This window comes from Sinocyclocheilus anshuiensis, unplaced genomic scaffold (genome assembly GCF_001515605.1).
Source record: "Sinocyclocheilus anshuiensis isolate Anshui unplaced genomic scaffold, SAMN03320099.WGS_v1.1 scaffold13, whole genome shotgun sequence".
NCBI classification, from domain to species: domain Eukaryota; kingdom Metazoa; phylum Chordata; class Actinopteri; order Cypriniformes; family Cyprinidae; genus Sinocyclocheilus; species Sinocyclocheilus anshuiensis.
In genome coordinates this window covers 323,995-334,689 of record NW_015538026.1, presented here as the reverse complement: position 1 = coordinate 334,689, position 10,695 = coordinate 323,995, and the positions used below count along the sequence as shown (strand labels likewise).

At 38.0% G+C, this 10,695-nt stretch overlaps 1 protein-coding gene across 1 annotated transcript in view; it reads right to left on the bottom strand.

The window, feature by feature from the left end:
• Window positions 1-8,753, bottom strand: part of LOC107678756 (5'-nucleotidase domain-containing protein 2-like) — an 11,796-nt gene extending 3,043 nt beyond the window's left edge. Inside the window, exons 1-10 of the mRNA XM_016474142.1 lie at window positions 8,295-8,753; window positions 7,833-8,017; window positions 6,637-6,711; window positions 6,479-6,534; window positions 6,291-6,384; window positions 5,051-5,179; window positions 4,096-4,156; window positions 1,597-1,699; window positions 1,353-1,454; window positions 652-733 (exon numbers count right to left, since the gene is read on the bottom strand). Coding sequence (XP_016329628.1) covers window positions 652-733; window positions 1,353-1,454; window positions 1,597-1,699; window positions 4,096-4,156; window positions 5,051-5,179; window positions 6,291-6,384; window positions 6,479-6,534; window positions 6,637-6,711; window positions 7,833-8,017; window positions 8,295-8,664 — 1,257 coding nt within the window. The 5' untranslated portion in view covers window positions 8,665-8,753. The remainder of the gene's footprint in view (window positions 1-651; window positions 734-1,352; window positions 1,455-1,596; window positions 1,700-4,095; window positions 4,157-5,050; window positions 5,180-6,290; window positions 6,385-6,478; window positions 6,535-6,636; window positions 6,712-7,832; window positions 8,018-8,294) is intronic.
• Window positions 8,754-10,695: the final 1,942 nt, after the last annotated feature.

Below are 10,695 nucleotides of genomic sequence, written 5' to 3'. Positions count from 1 at the left end.
GTTTTGCCCCCCCCCCCCAACAGACCTTTCATTGGTTTTGTATGGCAGGAACAATTTGCTCCAAGTCTCCTGCCAGGGAACTTCCCCACAAGTCTTTCCCAATTTAGGAAGGTTTTCACATGCTGCTTTAACTTCATCTTGCCTGAGGGCGGGTATATAGTCAGGCTAAGCCTCTGTTCTGGTCAGCCAAGTCTGTTTGTACATGCCTGACACCGCCAAACTGTGTTAAATTGATTTTCCGTTCAGACTGAAGTTGACCTTGCCACCTTCTTTTGTACTTTTTCCAAATGAAAGAGCCAAATTAAGTGGATAAATCATTGTACAATTAACAGAGACTCAATGCTGAGCTGGAAAGGTTTGGGTTTATTCTCACAGGGACAGGAAAATGTTAAAAGTTTAGCGAAAAGCTCACCATGCAGACTTTAAAATTATATGTTTTTTGCAAGTTGAGGACTTCTAAGTAGGCCAAATGTCCCAGTAATTCTGAAAAAAATTCACCAGATGTATTTGTAATCCCCGACTTAATCCAGACTCAGAGATGAGTCAGCATAAATTAAATAGCAACTAAAAGCTTCTCATCTGCCTGTATTCTTTTAAGATGATTATGAGCAAAAAACACATATGATGCAGTACAAAACAAATCTGTGTTACCTGTTTATAGATCTGTCCCTTGTTCAAACTCTTGATTCTATCCCACTGTAAGTCTCCATTGCTGTCCAAACGTCTAAATGGTCTGGAAAATTAAAAATAGAGATGCTTTAAATCACTGCAAAGTGGTAATTCAGGGTTGGGTATCAATACATTACTGTTTATTATCCATTAAAGTTCGGGGTCAGTCATTTTATTTTACTTTTATTCGGCAAGGATGTTAAACTGATCAAAAGTGACAAAGACATTTATAATGCTATAAAAGATTTCTATTTCAAACAAATGCTTTTGTTTTGAACTTTCCATTAATCAAACAATACAAAAAAAAATGTACCACCATTTCCACAAAAATATTAAGCAGCACTTGACAATAAGAAATGCTTCTTGAGTACAAAATCAGCATATCAGAATGATTTCTGAAAAATAATGCGACACTGAAGCCTGGAGCAAATGCTGCTGAAAACTCAGCTTTGAATCACAGAAATAAATTTAATTTAAAAATATAACAAAGCATAATATCTTACAATATTTAAGCTGTACTGTATTTTTTTTAATCAAATAAATGCAGCCTTAAAAAGAACATGTTTGAATGGTATTATATATTATGAATCACCTTTTCTAAAGTGCACAATGAAACATTTTAGTGCAGAAATCTCAACTGACTGTAAATGAGATATTTTCCATTCACAATAAAGCAAACTTACTTTACGCAGTCATTAAAAAAATGAGGTTTGTCAGCTTGAACAATGACAACGTCAAAGAAGTCCCTCCACTCCTTTCCAACCATGTACTTCATGCCTTTATCACTGAAAAAATACAGAAAAACCCCACAATTACTTAACAATAACAGTGCAAAAAAGCACTTTTGTCCAGAAAAATTTGGAGTTTCACTTTGAGGTCCTTTATGAATTAATCTGCTGAATATGATACAACAGAAAAGAAACTCACACAAAGCTGAAGGGGCTGTTGGTAATTAGGAAAAGCTTCTTCCCGTGACTGGCCAGCCGGTGCAACACAGCGTATGTCTCGTCTCCTCTGAGAATGTATTTCTCTGGGGACCGAATAAGGAAGGAAAAGGGGTCTTTTGAGGCAGAAAAAAGATAGTCTTTTAAAACCAATTCTATTCTATACAGGCTAAAACCGAATCAGTCATTTTTTCAGACTATGTGACGTGACATGTGGCCAAGTATGGTTACCCATACTCGGAATTAGTGCTCTGCATTTAACCTATCCTAAGTGCACACACACAGCAGTGAACACACACACAGCAGTGAACACACACCCGGAGCAGTGGGTGTGTTGAATGTAATACAGAATCTGATCAAATCGGTTTTGCCTAAAAAGTGTTTATACTGCAATGGAAAATCTGTGATAAGGATTTGCAGGTTCCCTGCTCGTCCGCAGGGATACAACAAACATTAAAACTAGTGGTCGACCGATATGGGTTTTTTTGACAGCCAATGCCGATATCTTGGAAAGCAGGGAGGCCGATGGCCGATATAAAGCTAATATAATTTTATTTATTTTAATTTATATTTAAGAAATTTAAAATTATTTGAAAATGGATTAAAAATAATTGTGTTAAATAAACATACATATACTTTAGAAGACAAAGCATTTTTCACAAATAAATAAATATTTAATAAAAATAGAATTAAAAAGGAAGTAAACACTGTAACCAACAGGGCACTCAGTATTCTGGGAAGTTTGTGTGCATTGGGAATCATATATTTTTTTTTTCAAATAAAGCCAAGGTAACACTCATTTTACATAGAGCACGCAATGAAAATGACATGAATTTGACAGTGGGCAAATGCATAAAGCGCAGCATAATTTGAAATCACTAACTTAGTTTAAAGTTTGTCGATCGCGCGTCTCCAGTGAAGCTGAACTCTCCTCCTGTCAGCATTCAATTTGCACGGACCGACCGTCACGCAGAGAACACGCGATCATGCAGGATACAAATGCACACTTCACAAGATCTCACAACTGGATCCAACTAAGTTTGCAAGGTTTGTGAAATTAAATGTTCATTAGTCATTCAAAGATTTGTTTAAATGATATAAATGCGTATCTGCTGAATGCTGACGGCAAATGAGAAAGTATTATAATGTTTGCCTTTCTATTACTAATAATATTAAAGCAATCGTTATAATACATTTTGTATACATTTTAATTCCTTTGTTTAACAGTTCTATCTGATTATTAGACAGACTTCTATCCGTATTAGACAGAACTGAACGACGAAGAGGGAGAATGTGAGCGGTGTGCACTCAGGCGCACACAAAATAAAAGTCCCGCCTTGAACACATCGGCCAAACAGTAAAACTTATCGGCCTTGGCGATATATCGGTTGACCACTAATTAAAACCAAAGATTAGATTGGGCTAGCCTAACAGAACCGCTCGCTTCAAATCTCATTCTCCAGAGAGGGCTGATTATGCAACAGTCTGCTCTGAAAACAAAAGACTGCTCTCCACCTATATACACACTAGTGCTGGGCGGTATGACCAAAAATTTATATCACGGTATTTTTCTGAGTAACAAACTAAAAAAAACAACAAACAAAAAAGTGCATGTGATATTAACAGACGAACTACGCTCATATTTATAATTCCAAACTATCAGTAAGTAACAGGTGCTAGGAAACGCTGTTTTGTACTAATTTATTGACGAGTCGGCCGCACAGGCCAACTGAATGCGCTGCTTCTCTGCCGCTCACTGCACAGAACAGACGCCGAGAGAGGTGACACTTCTCCGGGAAAGTCAGACCTCACGTTCGCGGGACAGCACTGGCGAAATCTTCCAACTTAAACCATAGCTAAGGTTTATCCAAAAAAGTCACTAAGTTTGTCAGTATGAATATTCTATGGAAAAAAAGCCGCTAAAAGGGTCTGAAAGTTGCTAAATCTAGTGCTAAAGTCGCGCTCGTGTGTGTGAGACGCGGGAGCTGATGGCAGGGGGTGGTGGATATTTGTGGCGGTCAATGTGGATATTGTGGATGAGTTCTTCTGTGTCATCACGTTCTATTAGTTCTACAGCTTCAGTTTCAGAACTTTCACGCTTAGTAACACATATAGCTGGAACTTCCTCACAGTGCAACAGTGAAAAGGGACCCCTTTCAAACAGTGTCGCGTTCCGAATGTTGTTTAAGCGACATATAAGCGGTATTGCAGTATTTTAAAAATTATTATCATAACAAAAATAAACACCGGTATTCGGTCTGAACCGGTATACCGCCCAGCACTAATACACACCACATACACGCACTGCAGTCATATCTGGAGTGTCAACTTCAAGTCTGGTTGTCATTAGCTTCAGGTTTCAATAACATGATCTTCACTTGGCTACTTGATTCAGTGCAAATCTTACTTTAGCTAAAATTTTAAGCCATTTTTGGGCCACATATTTTGGTAATGCACATAGTAAATATTTGTTCATACTCACCAAGATCTTGCATGATCCATTTGTACATGTAACCCTTGATGTGCACCATTCCAATTGCATCCTGAAAAGACAGATTTTATCCGTCAATTCAGTGCTCATATTTCTCAAACTATAAAAGTTTAACAAACTCTAACAGGCGTTTTCGTGAACCAGTGTTTAAGGCAAACACTTTCTATTCTCTTTTTTTATTAAATCTTTTTTCCCCTTTGTTCGTAAAAATGATTTTAAAACAGATCTTTCACAAACTTTATTTTGATCCGCTGCCAGGTTTCTGGTTCCCTATGACATCTTACGTACTCACACACTACACTGCGAGAACAGTACAATCTGTTCTAGCAGCGCAGACAGAAGTCAGTTCGAAAAGCTGCGCTTGAAATATAAACAAGAACAGCGGACGCTCTACTTCCTGTCAAGCACTCTAGTGAATGTGTTAATGAGGCAAACCCACATACTGCAAAATAATTCATTTGATTCTTGTTGACACACTTTGGAGGTCTGAAATATTTTGGATTTTAGCCATTTAGTGCACAGCTAAGATTTTTATTTTCTACTAGTCAGCGAGAGCACGAGTAAGGAGGAGTGGAGAGTGGGGCAGGAAAGCAGAAGTGAAAGACAAGACCACATTCTGCAAGTAAATTGACCCAAAACAGCATGAAAAAACAAAGTCGCTCTGTAACCCAATTCAGGACCACCGTGGTCTGGGCTGAATGAAAACAAATCAGTCAGCGGAACTTAACCACAGGCAGAAGAAAGAATCTGCTCAGCTTGACGACAGAGTTTACAAAACGACAGACAAGAAACAGCTCTCACGGTTTTAAATTACAAAAGCAGTTTGTAAACTATTCCCACAGTCTGTAAAAACAGCCTGGCTTTATTGTGCAAATGCTCTTAATTGTCAAGAAGACAAGTGTCTTCAAATCAGCATTCACGAAGGGCATATTGACTTCACACTTACGGAGACATCTTTGTAGAGATGCACTGGGTCGTACTCTATGTCATTTGAGATGAAGTAATCGTTCGCAGCTGCCAAGAGAGTCATCTCGGGGATGGAGAACACATCCATAAACTGCTTCATTTTGGGACCCTGGAACAAGTAATAATAAAATGCATGAGTCATATGTATCGTACAACAGTAATAAATAGGCAAAGCTTCATTCATCTTTATATGTAAATTACATGCCTTTTCTAAGAGAAGCTGGAAATACTGTTGGTCTGTTGCGAGGAAATTGCAGGTCATATATTTTAATGACCATTTTAATGCAAAACCTCACACACACAAAAAACAGTTAACCAGTATTTAACTACAAATTCCTGAGCCATGAATGTGCATGGCCATATCAGTCATTTGAGATAATAAATAAATATTCTTTAATGCAGTGGTTCGCAACAGATTTGAAATTGGACTGATTTTAAATTTAAATGGCAATATTAAAATAGAGTACTATTAGTGTATTAAAAATGTACTGAAAAATCAAACAAATGTTTTTTTTTTTTATCAAACATAATAAAAAAATATATATATTATTATTATCACCATGAACTGCACGGCTTTAACGTAAACATCATGGCCTGTATAATTCAACAGGACAGTTAATTTCTTTTCAGTTAAAAGTTGTATTAATTGAATTGTATTATTTATGCTTTCCCTACTGTCTGTGACCTCATCAGAACCACTGCTCCAATTAATCATTCATACAGATTTGCACACCACTTTAAACAAGTTTGAATTGACTCAAAAAATGTTGTTCACAAGTCAGACAATACTAGGCAAGCAAGTTTTCTGCATCCAAGAGCAATATTAAGCTAATGAAACATTTTGCAAAAGAGCATAAGAAAAATTCCTCATTAAATATCTGTCTTTTCCTAGTCTGCAAAACATAATTTTATAAATCCCTGATACGTTTGTGTTTCCCACAACTGTGGACATCCTGCAGAGAAGATAACCATCTGATACAGAAAGGACTGTAATGTTTTTGTTGTAGATATATAGTGTACAGCCACTTACTCATGGTGGCTGGACACACAAAATCAGATCTGAGCTCCTGACAGGGTGGCACCACTTTAGCCTCACTGACCTCTTAGTAATGAGGCACAAAAATGTAAGCATGCCAATAACGCCATGTAAACATCTGCTCTCTCGAGTGTAAAACTGAAATTAAATTTGATTAAATGAAAACACCACGTGGAACAATCACCTTGCCGTAAAATCCACTGACTTGGTGGAGGGGAACATGATTTGAACCTCCATAAAGTTTCATGACCTCATCATCAGGAACAGGCTTCAGACCCCTGTGAATACAAGAAACAAAGCCTGTGAATTAGATAACAAACAGTTCTCCACACAAACTCACTAACCAAATTGATCAAATGAGGGTCAATTTACCTATAAACAGTGCCCAACTGAATATAATGGAAGGCGTCGATTTTCATCAGTAGTCCCTATGGCATTGAATAATAATAAATAAATAGTTTCATTAATTTTATTGCACAGCTGCAATTAAACAATGCTGCAAAAACTCAAGCACAGAAGGTTAAATGCACCTTTTGGATGTCGTAGTGAAGTCCCCGAGTTGCAAAGTTGGGAATGTAGTCGTACTTACCGATTCCCTCGGGATACTAGTGAAAGAAACAAAAGTTAAGTCATCTCAAACATGCCAACCCCAGCTCAGAAAGCTCAGACAGGTAACCATCATTAGAACAATTAAGCAAAACAGAACTACACATAATCTGAGCACTTGAGCCAAAAGCAAAGGATGCCTTTGTTGCATTAGGGGCCGTTCACACTTTTTCATTGTTTTTCTATGCTAATATGAGCTAGATGGACATGTTTTGACTGCTGCGCTCGCGTCTTTTGTAGCGCCTCACACATAACATAAGTGCTTTTTCCCATTCCAGTGCTTTGCTTCTCCCATTTTTAAACATTCTGTATATGGCCTTTTAAACTTTCCAAGGGGCCGTTCACACAATGCGTTTTGCATTCCACTGCACTGCTTTTCATTATTTTTCTACGTAAACATGCGCCAGACCTGACCGTTACGTTCACGTCTTACACAGTGTTCTAAAAACGTGGTGCTGAAATTAAAAGAAGTTTGACTTGAAAAAAAAAAAAGACTCAAGGTGCATCCTAAATCGCGTACTTATGCACTATTCTGTGACGTTTTGTAGTATAAATAGTGTGAGTAGTGAGTTCACACTGAAAATTCCAAAAAGAAAAAGTGCACTTTAAAATACCCGGATGATGCACTTAAATAACCGGGAAAAAAGTGTGGAATGTTGAACACTTCATGCACTCGAAAGGGGAGGGGCTATCAGACTCCGATTATGAATGACAAAATCACCTTATATAATTCATACACTACATGGTTGAGTACATAGTGCATACGTGCGTCATTAGGGATGCGGCATAACACTTTGCGTTTTTTTCCGCTACCCTGCTGCATCTTGCATTTTTAAACATAAAAGTGCTGTTGCGTTTGTTTTTTGCAGCATTCTAAAAAGGTTGCGCTAATGTTAAAAGTTCAACTTCAAAAAAAAAAAACCGTTCATGTTATTTTTTTCCATTTCACTGCCCCGCCTTTTAGCAAAAATTCCGTGTGATTGGACCGAAAGTGTTTATTTTTTGGCTATGCGTTTTACCTCATAATGACGCTTGGTATTTATAATTATTTGGTTTAATAGCAATGAAATATGCAAATCAACAGGTTTATATGGCATCAAGTTGGATGTTTTTCTCGGACCTTGTAGTGCTGAACGAGAAACTCTCGCGCCTTGTTGTATATCATCTCGTCCAGCGCGCTGGAATAGAGCGCGAGCGTGTAATCATAGTCAAAGCCGTAGATGTCCACCTCTTCCAGATTCACCTCATTGTTGGCATAGATGGTGGAAGGGTTCAAAAGATTGCACACCCCAGGAGGAATCAAATCTGTGAGGCGGAGATTTTAAGTTTATTATTACATTAAAATACTTTTTCTTCTGTGCATAAACAAGGCAATTAAGAAAAACCACGTCTCTTACACAAGAAATAGTTGTGAACATAAAATGTCGATCATGCACTGGACATGTGAATGGCAGTTGTTGTTTACAAAATGTCCAGAGGCCAGCGCCTCTTTGGAACGGAGGAAAAGTGGAAAAATAAGTTTGGCCACGAGTCCAGAGATTACAGAACATCACATTTGAGAACTGAAAATAAATCAACATACCGTGCACGAGCCGTTTCATCTCATTGTATCTCGCCCACAAGTACGTTTTATTGTTAATCTGCGGGGCCGTGGATGAGAATGCCCTGCCAGATTTGGCAAGAGATTCTTCGCCTCTATTTTTGCCCACGATCTGATGTCTGTGCGATGTGACTGCGGCTGCAACAGGGTTATGATTAACTGGTAAATTTTTCGTCGGTCCACAGTTGTGTTTATCTTTGCAGCAGTTCTGTCCGTTCATTGTTGAACCAGCCGAGGCGAAGCTTCCACAAGCAAAAGCAGGAATATTCAATCCTGCGCACAGCGAAACTGTACAACTGGAGCTTCTTTGCCACATTGCGTTACTTAAACTGCCTAATTTTTTGCAAGCCATGTCTAAACTATACTAACAAAGTTGTTTACTTCTTTCACTCGTACTTGCCCCGCGTGTTCAGTAGGATCGCTTCTGTGGTAACTGATACAGCTTCGCTTAGGGCATCGTTGGTCGTGCGCAGGCTGTTATATTAACCAATCATATACCAGACTTGTAATGATTGACAGTTGGTTAAACCAATAAGACGTGGATTCTGCTGCGTTGCTTATATAGGGGTTTGGTTCAGGAGGAAAACGTGTTTACATGCTAGACCCACCAATACATTTCCTTGTTGAAAATTTTGCAATATTTCATGCCTTATGATTGGTCAGATGACCTGGCAACTGCCTACATGTGCTACGTGACTGAATATGCTTACCATACTTAACTTTTTGCTCCTAGAGACATGGGCATGTATGTACAAGATGTGACCATAGAAGCAGCTGGTTCTACTTAAAAAACATAAGATTTTTTGAAGCGTTTATGGTGTTGTTCTACTCTTGGCGTTTCACCAGACTTCACGAGTGCTGACCAAATGCGCTGGAACAAAAGGGACGCGTTATGACTGCGGTTCAGTGCAGTAACAAAAAGGCTTATGTCATTAGTTTACCGCTTTTGAACATATGTTCGATTTATGTTACTATCTTATCCTAACTGACAGGCAAAATTGATTTTTATTTATGAGACCCTTCCGGAATGCACACTTTTTTTTTCAGTGAGTCGATTTTAGGAGCAGTAACAAGAGTAAAGTCACGTTTTACACACATTCACAAGTAGTCTAAAAGGATTTACTAGGCTAATCAGCTAAGAGACATAAAATAAGGAGTGTAGAATAGCTAACATGTTGTCACTTTATGGCCATGCATGTCTGAAGTAACCGTTTGTTTACAGCTGCATGTATTGACATTCATACAGCATTCATTTGAATATGTGTGGAACGGTGTGGGCAGACGCAACAGAAGCGTGTTTTGTCAATGTCCCAGGAAAATCCTCATGAAACTATGTAGAAACTGGATCCTTCAACCGCAGCTTCAAAAACAATTATTTATTATCATCAATATTATTTATAATAAAGTATTTATTACCAATAAATGAGCCTGCAACATATTAAACTGAAAAAAAAAACGTTCTTTTTATTTAAAAAGCAAAAACAGCAGTTTATTTGACAAAAATCAGCAAACTACAACAAAGCGGGAGATACGCACTCATTTCCAATCAGCTGTGAGAATAGGATTGGACAGATTGAAAAGGAGAAAAAAGACAAGAGCTGTAACATAGCCACATATTTATAGCCTAATAAAATACCGGTATATTCGAACCAAACTATACTGTTAGTATTAGTATAGGCCTACTTGTTTTTATTATATTATACAAAACACTATAGTAAAAAAAAACGTCAAAATATTTTTACCTCGTCTACTACTTTCATCGCTTGGATTACAGCGTTACACGCCTTCGTGTTGAACGTGATTTTTCTCCAATGAGGGGGAGGAATGTTTGACGAATACAGCACTTATATTATTGCACTGATTACTGATAACTGTGAGCAGACAGTGTCAATCAATGCATTCTATAAACGGAAAGAAGAACATACATGTAAAGAGCCCAAGTTGCACATTTTATTTAGCTGTCATCAAAATCTGTGTGGCAAACGGTGGCAAAGCTGCGTGACGCACTGGACTGCGCGGAGCGAATGCATTTACATTATAGCGCAGACCAGTATCGATTTTAGTGTAAATATGCAGCAGTCATAAGTAACTATTTTAGACAGTACGCTGTTTATTTAATTAATAATGAGTATAAGTTGATTTCATTTTAGACACAAAACGCACAGCATTGTGTTTCGTTCCTGAATGAATCAGAGTTTTTTAATGTATCGTTTAAATGAATGGTTCAATGACCCATGGTTGAATGGATGACACAATGGCTGCGTTTACACTTGGCATCATGCGATCACCGTGATCTGGTCAAGCAGATCGGATCATCAGTCAACCAGGACACGGCACCTTTGCACTTGGCAACATCAGCTGACTTCACGATCTGGGTAACCGA